Source organism: Centropristis striata, chromosome 2 (assembly GCF_030273125.1).
Source record: "Centropristis striata isolate RG_2023a ecotype Rhode Island chromosome 2, C.striata_1.0, whole genome shotgun sequence".
NCBI lineage: Eukaryota > Metazoa > Chordata > Actinopteri > Perciformes > Serranidae > Centropristis > Centropristis striata.
The window spans coordinates 10,446,757-10,469,223 of NC_081518.1; the positions used below are offsets into that span (position 1 = coordinate 10,446,757).

At 40.2% G+C, this 22,467-nt stretch overlaps 1 protein-coding gene across 1 annotated transcript in view; it reads left to right on the top strand.

The window, feature by feature from the left end:
- The first annotated feature begins 560 nt into the window (after positions 1–560).
- The window catches only part of LOC131992507 (CUB and sushi domain-containing protein 1-like), a 442,029-nt gene continuing 420,122 nt past the window's right edge, over positions 561–22,467 (top strand). Inside the window, exon 1 of the mRNA XM_059358115.1 lies at positions 561–1,010. Within this exon, the coding sequence (XP_059214098.1) occupies positions 875–1,010 (136 nt within the window). The 5' untranslated portion in view covers positions 561–874. The remainder of the gene's footprint in view (positions 1,011–22,467) is intronic.

The window sequence follows — 22,467 nt, forward strand, 5'->3', positions numbered from 1 at the left end:
TTTATTCTCAGACTCCCTTCTGCCATCTCTCTTTCACCCCCTCTTATCCTCCTCCCCTCCTTTTATAGAAATCCCTTTCTTTCTTCCTGCTCCACCTCTCCCTGTCTCCCCTAAAATTGTTCTTCTCTCCTTCCTTTCTCCTTTTCATGCTTCCTCCCTTTATTACGTTTCCTTAAATTTTTCTTTCTTCCCTTCTTTTTTGTTTCATTCACTTGCTCTCCTTCCTCCCTGTCTGTCTATCTTTCTTGAACCTGCCTGTCTTTCCTGCCTCTCATTCCTTTACTGTATTTCTCCTGAAATCCCCCTTTCTCATCCTCCTTTCCTCTCACCCTCATCCCTATCTCCCCTCCCTCCCTCTCCAGTCACTCTTTCATTACTTCATCCTCCCTTTCTCTCCTCCTCCACTATCTCACACTTTTCCTCCCTCTCTCACTTCCCTGACTAACCTATCTCCCGCTTTGCGTGTGCCTCTCTCTCTCTCTCCTGCTCCCTCTCTCTCTCAGTCGTCGCTCGCTCGCCGTGCTGTGCGGACCTACCAACCACCTCTCTCCTCTCCTTCACTGAATCTCTTCATCTCTCTGTCTCTCTCCTCCGGTCCTCCGGTCTCTGCTATGACAGCTCACACCAGCAGCGTGTTGCCCGATCTCAGACCGACAACCCGTCACCGGTTATCCTGTCCAAACGTTAACATGGACATGTGTGTGTGGGATATTCGTGATTGATCTGTAATTATTTTTTTGTATAAAAACGAAAGAAAAAGGAGGAGGGGGGCGGCCGTCCTCTTTTACCCCCCTCCGCTTCCTTCAGCCAAGCAGAGCGGCAAGGTGGGGAGACGGCTTAAAATTAAGCCAGCTTGGATTTATTTAACAGCAAAATGACGGATTTGGGAGCGCCGGAGATGCTGCTGATGAGGAGGAGGCTGAATGTAAAGAAAACGGGCAGGCTGAGACACGACCTGCCGCTTCTCCTCCTGCTGGGGCTTCTCTTCGGGGATTTCTCCTCGTCCAAGGGTGAGTTTTGAAGGTTTTCGGTTTGTCTGCGTGTTTGTGTGCGCGCCCGCGCTCGCTTGGCATGCGTGCACATGTGCGCGCGCGCGTGTGTTGGAGGGGAATCAGAATATTCGCAGGTTGGTGTGAGCGCGCACGCGAGAGTGAGAGGAAAAGAAAGGTGGTTAATTCGTGGCTGCGGACAGCGTTGGTGTATGTGTTTATGAGTGAAAGAGTTACGTGTGTATGCATGTGTGCGCGCCTCTCTGGGGATGACGTGCATGTGTCCTTTTGTGCGTGCGTGTTTGACATAGAGAGATTTGCAAAAGCGAGAGTGAGAGCTAGCCTATATGCACGCACAGTGGGTTATTGTGTGAGTTAGTGAGTGAGTGAGTGAGTGTGTGTGTGTGTGTGTGTGTGTCTGCGCACGGGCGTGTGTGTGCGCGTGAGCGAAAGAGAGTGCAGTGCCCAACTTGGACACAGTGTTACATCTGGGGAACTGTGGAGGCATGCTCATTTTTTGGGCCTCGGTGCTGTGCAGATTTTGTCATCAAAATAAATAACTTCAAAATCAGATCACTTAAACCAGACTTTATACAGTTTTTTTAAGTGTAGACTGCAATGAGGTGGATCACATTCAAAACAGTTAAAAACCTTGCTTGGTGCGAGGCAAATTGTAACTAACTTAATAACCTGTGCTGCTGTCTGCAGATGGGCACACAGAGAGAGATGGGGTGAAATTTCTCCTGGAGGGCATTTTGAGAGGAAATCCCATGCTCATTGTATAACATGATTTTGTGGAGTCACCACACACAGAGGAGCAGTTGTCTCAGTGGCTGTGGAGTGTCTGACGGTATGACAGGGGATAGATGCTGTGTGTCAGCAGCCCAGCAGGTCTGTGTTGGTGGGGATTTAGTGACTAAGGAGGCTCCTCGTGTTACAGATGGACTGAAGAAGAAAGTGTTAACATTCTCCTCGTTTTGGTGGGAGCGGTACTGTTACTCTGTTTATCAATAGCTTCTCTGTGTGCATTTCTCCTCCCTCTTTTTCTCAATGCTTGTCCCTCTGTATTACTCCCTCAATCTCTCACTCTCACTCTCGCACACACATGCAGACATCTGTCAGATTTCCCCCCCTCTGCGATAAAGAACAAAAGTGTTTGTAGCAGTGTCAAAATTCCTGATAATTCTGTGTGCAGCAATTTGTTCTTGTGAAGTGCCTATGCATTTCTCTTACCACTCAGCTAGCTCACATGCTTTGTATTTATATTGTGTGTGTGTGTGTGTGTGTTTGGTGGTGTTATGCTCATCTGTATTCGCCTGCCATACATTACAGGTTGTCATCCTAAAAATAAAGGAATTTGAGTGAAAGTGTGATTGTGAGCGGATTGTATATGTTGATGAATATGATGATGGTGCATTTAAGCCGTTTGTGATTGAAGCTGCTTTTTATCACCCGCGGTTCATCTTTCACGCACGTCTGTGTGTGCACTTGTTTGTGTCTGTGTTTCCTACATTGTTTATCAGCTTTAAAATCTGCATTTTTTTTCTGACTGATTTCCCCCTCAGTGATAAGCAGTTTTATAGTGACAGTGTGTATGTGCAGATGCAGTATTGGATTTTTCATCTCGTCTCTTTAAACCAAAAAAATGTAGAACACGTTACATGCAATTTACTTTTTGAATGTGTTATCTAAAAACCATTATTAAGGCCTCAAATAAGACTTTTCTCTGTCACATTATTATAGTGTCATGTGCAGCATACCTGCAGCTATTTCAGTTATTGAAGAGTTAAACACACAGAAACAAAGAGTAAAAGAAAATTAAAGGGCAGACTGACATCTGGAAAGGCAGACGGAGGGTGGCAATAATTTATTTCGTCAAACCTGAAACCCCAGATGGTTGCCAGCCTTTTAAATGTGATGTCGCCGCACTTTAAATTCCAACACACTACTAATTATTGATTGTCTGGAAATGTCACTTAAAAATGTCATAGAAAGTCAAGTATCTCCAGACAGGAACTGAAGTGCAAATAAACAACCCAGGAAGCTTAAAGTGGGAGAAAAAGATGTCAGTTTTTAAAAATCAGCCTTGTTACTACATGTAGGTAGCATGCTGTTGATTACTGGTAAAGTTTTCTCTCCATAACTACGTCTTAATATTTGTTTGGCCTTTCTTGATAATTTCTTTCTCTGGATTCTGTCTCTCCTGATTTAATAAACGTTAAATCAAATAATCACCGGATAATTTTCTTCTGTAATTATTACGTTAGTAAGTATAGAGCCCATTAATTCCCAATCTAATAAACAAATAGGAATTTATATTTAAAAAATATATTTATATATTTTTTTTTGATTGAGCAACATTGGTTAATTAATTCAAATAGATTTTAAAAATTGATGTTAATTGTGAGTCATCATTATGCTTATTGGATGCTCATGTAACAATACAAAACCTGTTCTCATGGCCTATCCTACTCATGTATTTACAATCTGTACATACTGTATAATTAGCTGGGATACTGTGCTTCTCTGTCAAAAGCTGAGACAGCAGGAAAAAAATATATTTAGCTCATTCATCAACAGGTTGTTTCAGCCAAGAAACGTCCAAATGTCCAACTGAGATGATAATTCCCATAAAACCCAGCTAGTTCTTATATAATTGATATATTGTTAGCTATACTCTACAGGGAACTGTACAAAAGACATTTTTGGCACTCATACACACACACACACACACACACACACACACACACACACAGCACACACACACACAGACACACACAGACGCACGTTTGAGGATAACATGTCGGAGAACTTCATTTTAGTCCTCCACTGGGACCATGAAACACTTGTTTAATCACTCTCACACACGCACACGCTTGCTGGTTCACTTAGAGAAATAAACACACACACACAAACACACACACACACACACACACACACACACACACAAACACAGGACATTTCAGCTTCTTATTTTCATTCCCTTTTCAAAGTGAAGACTGATTAAATGTCTCTTTTCAAAGCTTTTTAATGTTTTTATCTTTATGAGGACATTAAGACCTGGATGCACACACTCACACTCATGCACACACACACACACACACACACACACACACACACACACACACATTACATGCACACGGTGACAATTAGCTGACATTGAATCAATGCCAAACAACAAGATATTGGGACTAGCTGTCTGTCCCCCTGCCTGGCATACTAATACCACACACATGGGAAATGGACAAACTCAGACACACAAACACGCACTGTTCCTGTGGATGAGAAGATGGCTAATTAAAACAGAGCTATCTGCCCAATTCAAATTCACAGTATGTACATCTATCTGAGGACATATAGAAGATGTGTGAAACATTTGTCAATGAAACTTGTGAAAATTCAGAAAACATGAGAAAATGGAAAGCAAGAAATAAGTGTTTATGTCACACAGTGATTAAAAATAAAAAAGTATTTTATTTACTCTTGACCTTGGGGACACAGTATGTGGTACATATTCTAAAAGCAAAGACCACTTAGCTATTCCATTAACTTTCAACCATATCCCATGGCCTTCAGTGAATAGAATCTGCTCTCATGTCTTTACTGTTGTGATCTCCTCCAGATGAACGATCAGCTGTTATCATATGACAGAGGTCTTGCAGTCAGGTCACACACTGATACCCAAACGAGCCCTATGTGCAAACGACTCTTTGTTTGGTTGTTGTTGCTACTTCTGCCCTTTGTTGTGACAGAATCAATGAGATTCAGTCTTTATTATAAAAGTATAACTGACCTGCTTAAAAGGTACTCAGCCCTTTATTACACTGTCTTTAAATGGGCACACAATTCACTATACACATTTATGAAAACTTCAAAAGCCTCTTTAGCTGTTGCACACGTACACTCGATGAGGTGAAGGCTCCAGTACTTACACTGCCAAACAAAATCATTCTTTTTGTAAAACATAAATGAAATGTAATAAATGGAAATGTAAAAAATAATTAGAAACATAAAAAAGGGGCTACCTTATTTATCTACAGAATACAACTTTGTTGCTAATTTTTCTCCAAAACAGTGGAATACTGTCTCGACCTTTTTTTGGCTACATTTGTAAACAAAACACACATGAGCCTGGCACCTGTTGCCCTCTTACGACTGGCCAGAGTCGTGTCCAGTCAGTGGAGCAGCTTATGCTAGATTCTCTCACCTGAATTAGAACACAAATAATCAACCAGTGCAAAATAGATGCGAAACAACAGATAAACATTGGCCACTGCCATCGGTGACTGACATCTGATTTGCTGATAGGCCGATGTTGGTCAACACAGCCTACACTGGCTGATAAATCAGTGCGTACTGTTCACAGAAAGCTTTGGCAATTGGTAAATAAGTGGACCATGTGTTAATGTTTACCTTATATTTTTGAAGAATAGAACACTTTACTTGAAGTTCCTATATTACACATAAATAGCAGTTTATAAACATGTAATTAATTGTTAAAAACACACTGTAATATAGTTGCATGCAGATATGAGGGGTGGCTGTGGCTCAATCAGTATATCGGTCAGCCACTGATTGGAAGGTCAGTGGTTTGATCCCTGACCATGGCAGCCTACATGTAGAAGTATCCTTGGGCAAGATACTGAACCCCAAATGGCTCCAGATGCTGCATTCATCAATGTATGAATGAATTCCCAATGGTGGCAGGTGGCACCAGTGTCCCCTGGTAGCCTCGGTCACAAGCATGAATGTGTGTGTGAACGGGTGAATGAGTGCAGTCTGTAGTGTAAAGCACTTTGGATAAAAGTAAGTAAGTAAGATAAGTGCAGTCAATTTACCATTTACCATTTGTGAGACACAACTACAAGGAAGAACCTGCTGAAGAAACAGATAATAAATGACAGTATAGTGACATATGTCTTTATTGGGGAAGTTCTAATTTTTGTTAAGTATTAATAAATACTTAAAAATGACTCTCTGCTTATAACTTCCAATGCAGTGTGTTATAAACTACAATAAATGTTTGTGTACTCCTTATAAATGCTAAATAGGGTTACTTCAAATTAGGGTTGTCAAAAGTAGCGATACTCAAAAAAGTATTGATACTAAAACGTTTTATCCGGATACAATACTCATTTTCAAAAGTATCGAGTATCTGAAGCTTGTTATCATAGTTGCAGTTTCTATTTGCACAACTGTTTTTTATGATAAATATTTAACCTGTGGTTCTGTTAATTTTATAGTATATATGTGTGTGTTGATGTGTGTCAGTGCACAATTGTGTGGGATTTCCTTTGTATATATGTGTGTGTGTTTTTAATAATTTTCTGCTTCCTATGTATGAGAAGCATGGGAGCACTTATAACTTTAACCTCTACGTGGGAGAGACCGACTAAAAAGCAAACACACACATTTTGTTCGATGTTTTCAGGTGCTTGTATAATAATTGAATCCCCTCAGTCACACCAAAGTCTACACACAGTTCAAACAACCTGAGCTGAGCTGAGGTGTGTGTGTGTGTGTGTGTGTGTGTGTGTGTGTGTGTGTGTGTGCGTGCGCGCGCTTGTGTACGTGCACCTGCAACAGACAGAGCGAGACATCTCATTGAGTACTGATGATTTTTCAGGTACTTGAGGGTCCTTCTTGTCCAGTGAGACCAGAGAATACACACACACTTCAATACAGTTAACTACTGCAGAGTACACAGTTCAATGGAGAGCAAAGAAGTGTTGGTGTGTAAGAGATACAGTGGAGATAGAGAGCTACACAGAGAGAGACATGAATACTGGAAGCAATGAACCATTTGTTTTTCATTCTCACAAGTACTGAAATTTAAATATACACTGTAATGTATGTGCAGAACATGTGAAGTGAATCATGCTACATTTGGCGCTAGAGAGTGGAGGTAACTATTAGAGAAGTACATTTTAAGTGTACATGAGTCATTATGCTTGCGGTGCTGGAAAGAAAAAGTCTTTAAGCTGTCCACGCTGGCTTGAAAATGAGCCAGTAATCTATCTTTATAGTGTTGAAATGACAGAACTTTTAAAAGAGCCATGGCCTACATACAGTAGACTAATGCAGGGGGAGAGGGCCGAGAGAGCAGAGGAGAATATCTGTGAAAACACAGAGAGAGCGAGATTGAGATAGAGGCAAAGATCAGAGCAAGTGTGTTAAAGAGACATTGGGACGAAGAGGAAGGAGAGGCACTGCTATGCACTGGGAGACAAAGTGAGAGAGAAAATGAAAATGTATTCCCCAGCAGACGCGATTAATCAGGAATGACTTTTCCATCTTGTGCTGCTCTGCTAGTAATGTCTGGCATTAAGTAATGACATCATAACCCTGTCTGCCCTGAATTTATACCTCAGATATGGAGGGAAATCCACCGAGCTGACCTAAAGGCACGAGCAAACAGGGCCCTAAAATCTGTTGATATTAATGACTGGACTGGAATATTTCATGCTTGCAGTAAATACGGCATCACGCACAGCAGAATTTTACATCCATCCGTCATTTTTAAATCAGAGAGAACAGCATGAAAAAAGGAAATAAAAGAGCATGTGTATATCATATGAAATAGCATGACAGAGCTTGAAATTATAACCATCATAAAAGTGCTGTTGCATAGCTGGTTCAATTGTGTTTTACCACCCATTAGTATGCATGAGTAAATGCCATGTCTCGTTTATTTGTCAGGCTCTTTTTCTGGACCACAATTTAATTCTTTTTTCTTTAAACCCAACTAATAGAGACCACTACATTCATCTTTTTAACTGTTACTATTTTCTGCATGCATTCAGCATCTAAATAAAGATCTATGGTATGCTATTAAAACCCCAAATATATGCCTGATGAACTATGTGCTCTAGCAGGCTATAAAGAACTATAATTTACATTACAGGTTCAAACTTTGCATTTGGCTGGTATAGAGCTTTTAATGCGGCAACTTTGGCACAGCAGTTTGTTGCTGTTTTTCTGTACCTTGTGGTGCAGACGCCTCGCTGTGGTGGGAGCTGAGGGTTATTTCATAACACAGGATTACTCAGCCGGCCAGCTCTAAAAATAAGCATGAAATGAACCTCTCAACTGGAGTTCGTAATGAAAGATCAGTCGGTGTGGCTACAAGACATCCATGACAACCAATATCCAAATTTAATTTGACAAACTATTTAGAACATCAACAACTGTGGTACATTTTACCAATTCCAGTGAAGTACATTATTTTCACTGTTTTCCCTTCGTTGGCTATGTTAACAGCAATATAACGCAATGCATTCTGGTAGAAGTGTAGTGATGTCAGGAAGTGGTGCTGCAAATTTACTGTCCTATGTTTGCTTTAAATTTGAACAAATAAGAGAACAAATTGTGTTATCTGCAGTCATTCATCTAAGATTCAGTGTAAAGTGTAAATGTAACAGAATACAATCTGTGTGAAATATATATTCAATTGAAACTGTACAAAGACAATATAATTTATGTTCAAATTGATAAACTGTTATTTTCGTAAATATACACTCTGAATTCTGAGTTTGAGGCATTCTGTTTCTCTTCATATTTTACACAACCTTTCAATTTGTAGGGAAACGGTTGTTTTTTTCAGGCCCTTATCATTTGCAGGTTTTACCTTTCTTGGCTACATAGACTGTTGCCATCATCTATACATATATACACACATCTGCCTCCATTTTATTCTAAATGTACAGTATGTTTGACCTTGTTAAGGCTAACGTAACAAAATAAAATGTTTTGCTTGTGTGGCTAGAAAAGAGAAGAAGAAATGTACATGGAAGTGAAGTTTGAAAGCTTGGCAGAAATGGACACCACACAACACTTTATTCTCCTTTGAGGAAGGGTTTTACAGTTGAAGTAGAAATGATTAAAAAAAACCTTGCTGGTTTGATTTAAAAGACAGGTAATTTGCAAAAACAGATATCATTGTTTTATTTTCCTAATGTTTTTTTTGTGCAGTCCAGGGAATATCTATCAAACGGTCGCTGTGTTGTTTCAATTAGATATCTCAAACTTTTAAATTTTCCTAAGTCACATATTTTTATGTGTGCACTCAAGGGAAATGTTTACTCATTTTAAAAATGCCTTTTGTCTGATTTTGAAAATTAACTCTTCAATTGTTTTGTTCAATTCAGATCCATATCTATTTTATTTGAACTTTTTCTCGTGTTCAAATTCATGTCAAAATATACATCACAAAGTGAATGTGTCCCACTACTCATAGTGCTGTTGTTGGGCACTAATTGTTGCTACATTCAGTAAAAGAGCAGGCCTACAGAAGTACTGCAGCAGCTGGAGCCCTCTGCAGCGGTGGCCACACCGCGTCAGCACATTGATCTCATTGAAATGAATGAGTATGATGCTTTTTCTGTTTTTTTGATGTAGTGCCATTGTGGGTCTGAATGTAAAACTGTTCCTTATTATGGCACATCCCAGGGCTAGCAAGCTAAAATAGCATAGATAAAAGTAATATGCTAATTAGTGATCCAGGTAGCGAGAATCAGTTTTTGATGAGAGTGCAGGGTCAGATGGTAGAAGCTGGTCGGGGCTCTGTGTTTTGCTCAAGGACGCTTAATCAGTGTGTACATTTTTTAGCTTGAATAAATATCCTGTATGCAGCTGGATGATGGTGTCCATCTGCTGGACCACCCTGCAGCTTTAAAACATCAGTATCTGCTGGTCTGGTGCTGCTTCCACTGAGATAAAGGAGCTAATGTGTCTGTTAATGTAGCACTTTTGCTATTTTATGATTTCCGCTTTTCCTTTCTGTTAGCATGACATTTTCTATAAGCTGTAGGGTAATGGTTGGCTAGCGGGCTAACATTAAGCAGGCTAATGTGTCTGTTAATGTTATATTAGTGTTATTTCAGTTTTTCTCTCGCTTAGTTCCATGGTTTAAGGGCATAGTGTGTGTGTATGTGACACCGTTGCAGCACACCTCTGCTCTGTGTGTGTCAGTGTGTGTGCGTGTGCTCGTGTTTCTGTGTGTCGTGTACAGTATGAGTGTGTGTGTGTGTGTGTGTGTGTGTGTGTGTGTGTATGCACGCTCTACATATGGAGCCAATGAGTTACATTTCCATTTCAAAGCGACGAGTCAGCAGCAGCAGAAGCTACTTTCATCCATTAATGTGATTTTAGAGAGAGAGCGAGACAGTGAGACACACACAGAAAGAAATACATAGAGCCACAGTAATAATTACTCTCCAGGTTGGCAGAGGGTTCAGATTGTTTATTAGTGTCTCTGTCTCTGTGTTCCTCTCTCACTGTCTGTCTTTCCTTGTGTTCTTTAGTCAAATTATGTGTACTCCACTTATCTGCTGAGCAGTCCAGTGTTTTTAATGCAGCTGTCACTCACATTAACGGCTTCACTGCTCAAAGTGTGTGAGAGTTGTTGTACCAGTGTATCTGTAAAATGTTGAAAAGTCTGCAAAAGATGAATCACTCTGAACAATACACGGTCTGCGAGTGTGAGCGTTTGTCTCCTCCTTCAAGAGAAAAAAATGCTTAGGGTTAGGGTTAGATATGTGTGTGTGTGTGTGTGTGTTGGGGGGGGACTAGTGAGGGGATTAGTTGTTCTTGAGTGCCCTTTTGTGTGTAAATGTCCATGCGTAAGCTAAAAGTGGGTGCGCTCCTGTATCTAGACATCATGTGTGTGTACACAGCCTTTCTGAGTGCATCCATGCGAACACCGTACAAGCTGTGTGTCATATCAATGTAGTGCTGCAAGTTGAAAGTGAATGTGTTAGTCTTGAATTTGTTTATGTATGTGCATTAGTGTATGCTTGTTTACACATGTTTGCATGAGTGGGTGTATTTGCTTGTATGAGCGTGTCCATGCGAGGGAATTTAAACTGCATATTTTCACAAAGTGTGGAAGTTTGTATGTGCAAATGAGTCACAAGGCGTCGCCCTGTGCACAAACATATAAAATATCTAGCTGTCAGTGAGGGGATGTTTATTGTCTGAGATCTGTGTGTGTGTGTGTGTGTGTGTGTGTGTTTCTGAACTTGCATGTGTGGTATTTGGAAGATTTTTATGCGTTTCAACATTAACAGCCTGCATGTTTGTGTGTAAATTTGTGTTTATGCATTTTGGGCTGAGCGTGTGTCTGTGTGTGTACGTCTGAGTATAAATGCATTAGCCACAGGCTATCGTTGCTCCAGTAGCATCGTTCTTATTCTATCCATTTTTAATGATCGGTAATGGTCGCTAGCAGTGTTGAACCTACATAGTAAGGACGCTGCAAAAAAAAGCGGTCCCGTGGTGCATAAAGTGAGGAAGACAGAGGAGGCAGAGGAAGGCAGGCTGAAAAAGAGATTCGGAGAGAGGGAGATATAAACCAGGAGGGTGTTAATAGATGTTAGCTTTTTGGAAACCAACATCATAGGAGCGCTGCTAAAAAGGTCCCGTGGTACACTGTGCCACTGCAGCACAGCCCTACAGGGAAGACAGTGGGAGAGGGAGGGAGGAGGTGAGAAACTGGCCAGCAGGCTGCCTGACTGACTGACTGTCAGTTTGATTTACCGACTAAATGATGGACTGGTTGTTAAGTTGATTGACTGACTTGCTGGCTGATTGGTTGTGTTACAGGCTGGCTACGTGACTGACTGAGGCAATTGCTGATTTGTTGAAGGCCTTTTACAAGGTACCTTCGTAATGGCAGAGTGGGAGAGGAAAAGAGGAGAGGAGAGAGAGAGAGAGAGCAGATGGAGAGATGGAGGGATGGAGGGAAGGCGAGGCCTCTTAAATGTGTTTAAACTCTACAAAAAGGTTTGGAATTAGTTTCCAGGGTCCAAAGGCCAAGAAACGTACTAAGCACATAATGGCTGTTAAATTGTTTCTTGTTAAATTTAGCTTTTATTTGTTTCCATTAAAGACCACAATGTGCTTTATTACCAATGCTTCCTTGTGCCATTCTTGAGGGAAATAGCAGGATCTTATCCACTGAAATCCAGTGGAATCAAATCAAAGTAAATCAAATAAAATTGAATCGATTAAACTAAATTAAATAACATAAGGCAATGGAAACATTTGAGACAATTCATCAATTCAAGTTAAAAAAAGAAGAAGAAGAAGAAGAAGAAGAAGATTAAAGCGGTTTAAAACTGAAGCTCTGAGGTTTTCATGCCATGCTGACGTCTCAAAGTGTAAACTGAGCAATATCGCCCTGTCAGCCGGAGAGGAAAGAGAGATGGATGGAGAGACTGAGAGAAAGGGTGAGGAGTGGGAAAGGAGGGTTGAGAGAGAAAAGAGGGGAGGGGGTTAAGGAGAAGGCGGAGGAGAAGGTGGAGGAAGGAAAGGGAAAGAGAAGGACGAGGAGGAGGAGGAGGAGGAGGAGGAGGGAAAGGGAGGGAAAGCCTTAAGCAGTGTGATAAGGAAATAATAAAGGAAAGGTTGTAAAAGGCTCCAAGACTCCAGCGTAGCAATATCAGCCACACACACACACACACACACACACACACACACAGAGTGTCACTCTGTTTCTCCCTCCTCTTCTCCCAATCACACACAAACACACGCAGCTGTATGAAAATTGATGTTGCAGTGTCCTTTACAGGCCATTAAATCTGAACAACGGCAATCTCTTACTTCTGTCTGACAAATGACGGCTAAATAACACAGCGTCTCTGTGTGTCCTCCTGTCTGTCTGTCTGCCCGCCTGTCTTAAGCCCTGCTCTGAAATGTAAGCATGTGTTAGTCTGACTTTGTTTTTCAGACGAGTTATGGGTTTTTTGAACAATGTTCTCGACTCAAATTTGTTCTAATTCTGCCACATTTTGCCGGCGAAGACAGTATCAGGGCCCTTCAGCACATCTTCAGCACATTAGACAATAAGCTGCTTCTATGAGGAGTTTCAAGTAGCGCTTCTTGAATGTCAAAAAGCAAGCGAATCTCTCTTCTCTCCCTCTCTCACCCCATTTTCTTCCCTTCGCTCCACTCATTTCTTATCTCATCTCTGCCCTTTTTTTTCTCGCCTCATGTCTTCTGCCCTCTTTTTATCCATGAATACTACTACTTCTTTCTATGGTTTAAGTATCATTCCCCACTCATTCTTTTTCTCCTTGCCACTCATTTTTCTTCCTTTTCTCCCCTCCTCTCCCCGTTTAATTGCTCTCCATCTATTGCCTCGGTCTGTCCTCCATGTCTCTCCATCTTTCTCTCCGTCTGTCCCTTTCTGTCCTTCCTCTCTCATCAACTTCCTCCACCTCGCTCTTCCTCATTCTGCTCCCTCGTCTCTTTCTCCTTCTCTCTCTCTGCCCTTTCCAGTCCTTTGATTAGGTTGTTGGCATTTTCATTGAGATGTCTATATGACCACTGAAATAACTCTTCTGTCACAGTCTCATCTGCCCTCTATCTACTTCTTCTCCTCTGTCTCTTCATTCTCCACTCCGACTCCCCAGCGTTTCCTCCTCCTCCTCTTCCTCCTCCTTTCTTTACCAACCTTTTATTTTCTCGCTCCATTTTATCCCATTCCTGCGCTGTTCTCTTGCTTCTCTGCCAATATTCCTCTCAGTTTCTCCTCTCTCTTTCTCTCTCAGTATCCCTGACTGTCTCCTCCTCCACCCTTTTCACAATTCTGCACCTCATCTTCGCTATCTTTACACTGTCTTTCTTGTTTTTGTCCGCTGTTTCGTTCTTTATGCCTCTCTGCTCTCATTTTCCCCTCTCTATTTCTACAGCTGCTTCTGTAGATCGTTTGTCCAAATGTCAGATGGCCACATCAGCCACTGTTGCTATTATAAACAGCTTCCTGGTCAGCACCACAGAACGAGACACACAGGGGGAGAAAGAGCGAGGTAGGGTGAGTGTGTGGTTGTGGCGGTGGGGGGACCTGGGCTGACGCTGCAGTTTTCTTGTCTTTCTGGCAGTGAATAGAAAGAAGATGATGTCTGAAAATAGAGAGAACATGTTTAAAAATGATATGGGGTGTGGGGAGGGTGTAAGAGGAGGAAGAGAGTGAGTTGGCTTATGGGGAAGAAAAACGAGATAAGGGGAGTGGAGGGGAGAGGAGATGGAGAAAGGGGAGAAGAAGAAAACGGGAGGAGAAGGAGAGAAATAAAGAGAAAGGGAGAGGGAGAGCCTGCGTGTCTACATGCCTCTAATCTGTTGATGGTTGAGGGGAAGCAGACAATAAGCCATTATCTCTCTAAGACTTAGCTTTAGCTGCAGCAGTATGGCACTGCATACTGCTAGTGCCAAAGCAGCTTACAGCACAGTTACGTACCCATGATGCACCGACACCCATACAGGAACAGGATGGTTCATCAAGACAGAGTTTAAATAAGGAAGATTATAAGGTATCAGCACACACAGCTTAAGAATATTAACAATGAAATCTAAAAGGAAGATCCAACATGTGAGGGATCAAAGCCAATTGTAGAGTTATCATCTCAAATGAAAAGAGAAGGTCAGTTTCTGCTGTAAACACATCGTGTTTTCATTTGTCAGGAATTTATTTCCCCAGTGGTAGCAATCTAACTGCTGACTAACAAACAAAATGAGTGAACAAAATTCACTTTAAATGGGCTTGAAGTAACTCACTAGCAAAGCAACATATGACTACAAACAACCTGAAAACAACCCATAATGCAGCAGTCTCTGTAGGAGCCAATATTCAAGAGTATTCTTTCCGTTCGAAAAGAATATATGATTATGTGAACAGGTAATTGTCTAGTCCTCAAATAATACTTTTTCAAACATCATTTCCAGGAGGGTAAACTGGAATGAAATGAGTAACCTGAAGGGATTTTATACTTTTTACAAGCATGTGCATCATCTGAGTAAAATGTGCCAATATCTGTCCTCGTGATGAACATCGTGTTTATTGGGTAGCATGGTCTGTAAATAGTTGTCTTACTCTTATGATCAGAAACATTGATCTGAAGCTAAATTCAGAGTCTGTTCTGTAAATTATTTTCAAACAAATAATAAATATAGCAGCTCCTGATTAACTTGTATCAATTGCAGGCCTAAGATATCAATTTCCAATTAGTCCCACACACTTCAGGTTTAAACTCTGCCAGTTCCAAGTATAGACATAGATGCAGATCACTTAGTTGTCTGGCCAGATACAGATATAGGTAATGGTGCACTTGCTCACCCTTAATTACCAAAAATATATTGTGTTATATTTGGGCCAGATGTATTACCTTTTTCATCAGCATACTGAGGAAACATTGTCAGGGAATGTATCTGCCAGACAGTCAGAAAATACATGATCATTCATACATGATGTATCAGTAAAACATACAATGACAACATGTTCCCTTTGCTGTCCCTACAATATCTGCTTGTGTCAACTAAACATTGATTAACATATCTTTTAGATCTTTTAGATGTGTTTACTTAACATTTAACTCTAACCACAATCCTTCCCTAACTTGATCCTAATTAGGGCCATGGGGCAATCGCACCGAGCACAACTGTTATACTGTGGATTTCTTCTTCTTCCTCTTCCGGACGCAATTTCGTCCCGCTACTAGTCCTACAACTTGAAGAGTTGCAGGACAAATTATATATCAAAACGTGCAGTTTGATCGGGATCGGTGTGCTATTACTTTTCTCTACAGAATACGAATTTTTCTGCCCAAAATTTTGCATTGAAATGAATTGGACGGCCGAAAAAAAATGAGCGAAAAAGAACAATAATTGGAGATTTTTAAACGTCTACTTCTCCAGCATAATTTCACCTAGAGACTCCATTTAAACTTTAAACAGTATACACAAGTCTTGTGTATCGGTGTATTAATCCAGGTTTCGATAGGTCATATAGTTTTTTATCAATCCCTGTTCAATGACCATGATCATTTTCTGAGAAATTCTGAGATTATAATGGGTGTGTATTGCACGGAATGTTCATGTCACAGTGTGTGATGTCATCACTCAGTGTAGAGGGAGAGAAAAAATTGTCAAAAAAATACATTTGAAAACTGCGCTCCAGGCTACAAATTCCACTCTACAGAAATAATTTATACATAGAAACGTAGGAAAATTTGTCTTCTCACTCACAATCCCCTGGTAAAGCTGTCAGAGTTATAGTTTGGGCGTAGGACGCACAGATGCGCCACCAACACGCACCAACAGCCTCATTGGCTCCCATATTAAAAACGCAGATTTCTGAAAAAGGGAGATGTAACAGTTTTTTTTCGATCGCTCTAACAAAGCTATTTTTTCATTTTTCTTAAAAAAAAACCATATGTAGACGTTCAGGAAGAACTCAGGACGCTCAAAGTGAAGTCGGATCAATGATAGGTATTATGGTTTTGCCAAAAATGCTTTCTATTCGAGGCCAGAAATTCCAGTCTGTCCACCTGTGCTGTCACTGTGCCGAAACAGGTGTCAGTTAATTCTGTTGATTGCTTTGATCTGATTGCCTTTGATCTTTGATGTGATTACAGTTACAGATACACACACACATGCGCGTGAGCGCGCACACTCCTCACACCTGCATACATATGCTTCAAACACACGCACGCGCGCGCACACACACACACACAGGTAACTTTATGTGATTTTAATTACACACACACACACACACACACACACACATTGAAATCTCTGAAGAATCTCATCATAGTGTACACACACCGGCAGTAGCCCCCGTGGCCCTTTCAGAATTTCCCCAGAGGAAATTTTCTAGTTGCTTTTGTTGCCTTAGCCACATGCAGAAATCAGCACTTGAGGCCGTGTCTCTGATATCAAGCTCCTGCTATTTGTACTGCCATCACAAGACAACAACTCCCCATGACTCAGATGCGGCACAAAACATAGCACTCTCCATATTAATAAGTGTAATTCCTACGAGACAAAATTGAACAATTACATTGTACAAATTTTCAGTAATTGTTGACTTTTTCTCAACAGAATGAGGTCTGATTCTGTGATTGATTTTTTGATTTGATTTAAAAGAATGCTTGGAAAAATCTAGGGAGAGGAGCATTGTACAAAGCAAGGCAGGCAGAAGTGCCATGGGTATGACGAACACAAAATTTGACTGGGCACAAACTCACAAACAAGCTCAGACTGGAAATAGATGCAGAGTATAGTTCCTGTGTGCCAATAAAGAAGAAGAGTGAGGTTAAAAAATAGCATCTAGATATAAAACTAATACTGTTTTCCATTGCCTTTGCACATTAGGCTTTAAAGTACTTAATGTTGTGCATGAAGAGCTGTAAAGCTTACAGTTTTCCCAGTATTGTAATGAATATTTAATTATGAACCTGATGCACCTCCATATGCAGTTAGGACTGAATGATTAAAAAGTTAATGTACTTCCTATTGCGGTTATGTCTGTGTTGTTTTTCGATTGAACGGGGCCGTGTGGAGGCACCTGCCTCTTTAGATATCTGTTGAGCCCTTTTACAGTTTTTAAATTACATCTCAAAAAATGCTAGTAGTTTGATTCTTTTCGGTTTTGACATTTTATCCTGGTCGATTCACGTAGTATACAAGCTGTATCAACACTTTCCTTTTTTCATTTGCCTCTACAAATGAGTGAGGAACACTGAAGACATGAAGTTGCTGTTTACAAATGCCATAATTTCCAGTTTGTTGCTCAGATATAGCCCCTTTCTTCTGTAAGTGGTGCAGCAAAGTGGCGAGCATACACAGTAAAATCGCATTCTGAGGAAGAAGGGAACATTTTAAGCTTCATAAAGGTGGCGTTAAATTACACAGGTGTTCTCGATATTGTGTCCACCCGCCATAGGACGCACTACAGTCTACATGATCAAAAGGGATAAATGTCTCATAAATATACATGAAAAATCCACATTTACTGTCTAATAATCTCTTTCAGGCTGTCTTCCTGGCGCTAGAAACAGGAGGGAGGCCAGATTTGACACCAATGTTGTTAAAAAGCTGACGTCACTGCACTGACTAAGACAGAGAACAGAGAGAGGTGTCACATAGCAAGCCTGCTCCTCTCTTCTCCTCTCCTCTCTTCTCCTCTCCTCTCCTCTCCTCTCCTCTCCTCTCCTCTCCTCTCCTCTCCTCTCCTCTCCTCTCCTCTCCTCTCCTCTCCTCTAATTTTGATTTTAGCAGGCTTTTCTGTGCCATCCAGTAGCCTGCTGGTGGGGAGCTGTTTAGGGGGCATGAAGAGCTTTCTAAATGATGGCTAAATTTAACTAAATGACTTCCTCCACTCAGATCTGATATAATGTTCTCCCCTGCTTCTCTCCTCTCTCTGGATCTTTCTCTCACTGCCTCATCCTTTTTAGCTGTTGTCCTTTTCCTCCTCCTTCCTCTCGCTCTCTCTCTCTCTCTGTTCTGAAGTGTGATTTCTATTTCTCAATCTCCCTCCCAACTGCTCCCTCCCTCTCCTGCCCATTTACCTTTTTCATCTCATTCTGTCTCCTGCTCCAACCACTCCCTCCTCATCCTCCCGCTTCCTTTCTGCTAATCGTTTTGTTTTGTCTACTTTCTACTTGGGTCAGACTGTTCTCTGTCCGATTCTTTTCTCTGTCTGAAGTCTTAATAAGGTGGCTTCCGAGGAATTTTCTTTCAACATGTTGGATAAGTCAGCTGGCAGTTGTCTGTCTGTCTGTCTGTCTGATCGATCCACTTTGTCTGCTGGCTGCAATAATGTGCCTTTGACTGGAGGCGGCCACTAATTAGAGGATAGATCTTTTACCTGAGAATTATGGTCAGAAAATTGGAAAAGGATAATTGCTTGTAGATCAGCAGTCAATGGTGACTCAGCCAACCAGCCTGCCTTTGTGGTGCTCTATTCATTCACTAACAACCTCTCTGCAGTATAGCCTAATTACCTAATTTATATGTATAAAGTATATCACTCATTAGATTACCATGTATATCATGTTGCCATATAATTATGTCATAATATAATGTTATGTTGAAGCTGTAATTTATATTACCTAATCTGCTGTATCCCATTACCGTATTTATGAGTTTGTGATTTATATATTGATGGTTTCACATATTATACATGCAATGGCACGCGATAATATAATGATACATCAAAATTCTAATTTAGTTAAATATATAATTATTTTATGGACCCTTTAAGCTGCAGAAATAAAACATAAATTATTCCATTAACCACAGATTCAGTATTATAAATGAATATAATATAATATAAGTTACAATATGATATAATGTTATATAATATAATAAAGCTCGCTTCTGAACCATTGTGTTGCCCATCCTAATGTTAGTGGAATACCACACACAGTAGAAATACATGTGTATTACTGAAGCTTATCAACTGGAAGCCCACCAGCAGCAGCTGGCTAACAACATAACACCGCTGCCCACTGTGTCAACTTCACTTTAAAAAAAAACAAAACTCCTGTTGTTCCTGCAGATTATAGCCTGTCAGACTGCCATTATGTATCAACCATGGTGGGGTTCAGCTTTGGGGGTATGCAAGATGATCAAAAATGTCCTGGCTAAAGGAAACTGTAATAATAATAAAATAATCATAATAATAACACAAACTTGACTTTTTTAGTGAGAATTCAAATGTTTAGCTTTAAAAGAAAAAAACTCATCTTACCATGTGACTTGAAGTGTCTTTTCATTTTAGGACATATGCTTATATCCTTCCTTCTCTTCTAAGAGTTGTAATAACTGCAGAACACTCTACTCGATATACATACTGGGTGGAGCTGGTGGCCCTTTGCCATAAAGATAGTTCTGTCTTTTTTGTAGTTCTGTTTTTTTCAGTATTGAAGGCTCTGGGAATTTTTTTTTAAAGGAATTTAAAATTGAGGCGATCAAAACTGAAAGCTCTTTTTGATCGATTTTTAATTTAGAATCAAAATGGTGATAGCTCACTAATTAACATGTTGTATCTTGTTTATTATAACCCATTCATAGACAAATGTTTTAATGTTACCAAACCAGATAGCATTTTAAAAAATAACAATATTTAAAAGTCTCACTGCAGATTGAATCGGACACCAAGGCCATATCAAAAACATTTTTATGTGCTGGTGAAAAAAATGTACATGTTCTGATGTTGAAAGATTACAGATTTCACTGTCAACTTTGCTCTACTTTTCCATATTTGGATAAGATGATTGAAATTAATATACTATGAGATAAATGGAAACTGCAAAGATACTGCATATCTTACTTGTTTATAATGCAGGCTGATTTGCGAATCAGTTGCATGCTGTACAGTAAGCCACACTGCCTCAAAAGGGAATCAATCTGCAAAACACGGCTCAGCAGGCTATTTTCTATTTCCACAGTCTGCTCTGTCAACATGACTGATTTGTTAATCAGAGTATTATTTATGGTTGAATGTGGAAGTCATTGATTAATGCATCATATCTAGAATGTCATGCAAAATGTGTCATCTGCAGTCTTGTTTTATTGAAACACTGCATGAAAAGTTATGTTAAGCCGTATTGGATACAGTTAGGAATCACTGTTTATGATGACTGTGATTAGTCATCTTGCTTGCCAATTGAAAATTATACATTTTTAATTTGTTGTGAATCTCATGGTTCAGTTAAATATTGTCCTCATGGTACAATCCTGTAATTTGCTTTGTGGAGAATGAGTCAGAGTAAAAATCATTGTTATAACTGGCTTTATATACAATATCTGAAAGGCTCTTACTTTAAATTGAAGCCCTACTTAAAATGTGAGAAAGTTCACTGGTGATTCTTTTCAGAAAGCAGCTGTGACTTGTTTTTTGACAATCAAAACATGCATTAGCCTTGTTGAGCTAATGTATCATTCAACATCCAGTGTATCTAAAATTGGCACATTTTGGAGGAAGAAGGGAACATTTTAAGCCAGCAAAGTGTATTGTGGTGGCCTGGAACCTTTGTTGCATAGCACTTCAGCTTTCCTCTTAACCCTGATGTCCCTGAGCATAAACCTAAACCCCATGTTTTGTTAATAAGTGACCCAAAGAAAATGGCGACAAAAAATACTGTGATACCAAAAAGGTTCAAGTGATAATATTCAATCGAAACACTGCAAAACAGCCCTGAATCCTTAAACCAGAGTAGCCAACAATGACTAGTTTATATCCTGTCATATTGTTAAGAAGAGGCAGTAGCACACGGGTAAAGTGTGAGCTGAAGCATTATTTTTTTAGAGATTGTATGGCCTTTTTTCAGTACAGCTATTACATTGAATTTGGCATTTTACAAATGTCGTGATAAATATGACCATGAAATAAAAGACGAATAATAAAGCTCTTTTTCTTAAATGTCTCAGGAGCCCATCTCGTCTTCCTGTTTCCTCTTCACATTTGCATCCTTGCTCTCTGTAATTAATATGCACTCATTTTGAACTGAAGTGAAACAAAACTAAACCTGCCTGAAAGCTGGTTTTATTAATTTGTTTTTCACTGTACTTTTAGTGTAAATTTGTATTTTCATGTGGGGACCCACTTAATCAAGACTAATATCGATAGGCATTATTTAGATGAAAGCAACATTGCTTTTATAACTTTGCTAAAAATCCATCACAGAGAGCTTCACTGTCAACTCTTATATCATCCATTATCTACTGTTCAGAAGGGGGCTATCACTTTGCCTCCAATATTGGTGCCTGCAGCTTACTTGACAACTGCTCATCCAAATAACAACACCATTGAAACTGTTTTCTTGGGTCCTGAGTATGGATGTAACGGTACTCAAAAGTCTTGTTCAGTCCATTACCCAGCTTAGGAGTCACGGTTTGGTGTGAGTTTGGTACAGCTGAAGAGAAAAAACAAGCACAATAATGTTCATCTTTTCATTATTATTACTTTTTTAGCTTATTATTTGTTATGGAACTAGTGCATAGGGAGGAGTGTTACAATTAGTTCCACTTTGGCTATACACCAATTGCTTCAGTAATTGTTTTAACCTTTTCTGCTTTTGGTCTAAAGGCTGCCTAAGAGCAGCATGGATAAGGAGTTAAGCTTTGGTTTGCTTTCGTGTGATGCTGTTTAATGAGTGTTAGCATAGTGGATGTGTTTCCATTCACATGCCCTACGATGGTGGAGGGATGTGGACACACAACTGTCTCTCCATTGCTGTTCAAGAGCATTTCCAGTTGTTCCATTTGCACTCACGGTCACAATTGTGTGACTGACGTATGTCTATCCGCTTGTCGTGTTAACCCCCCCACCCCCCACCCCCACCCCACCCCCCCCTCTCTCTCTCTCAGACACACACACACACACACACACACACACACACACATATTCCTTTATACTGTAAATAAGCACCACCATGTTTTCAAAACCTGTCATGTCTGGGTCAAGGTGAAGAACCAGCTGCAGGAGGCATGACAAGTCTGTCACATGTATGTCAGTGCAACTTGATGAATAGTGTGTGAGCATACTTTATAATAAATGCAAAGCAAAACATACCAGCAGTGACACAAGTCAAATGGTCTTCTTACTCCGAGGCTCGCAGAACCAAACCGTTGACTCTGGTCTTGTCATCCACATCTTATTTCCTCTTCTTTCTTTTACTCCACCAAGATATTACAA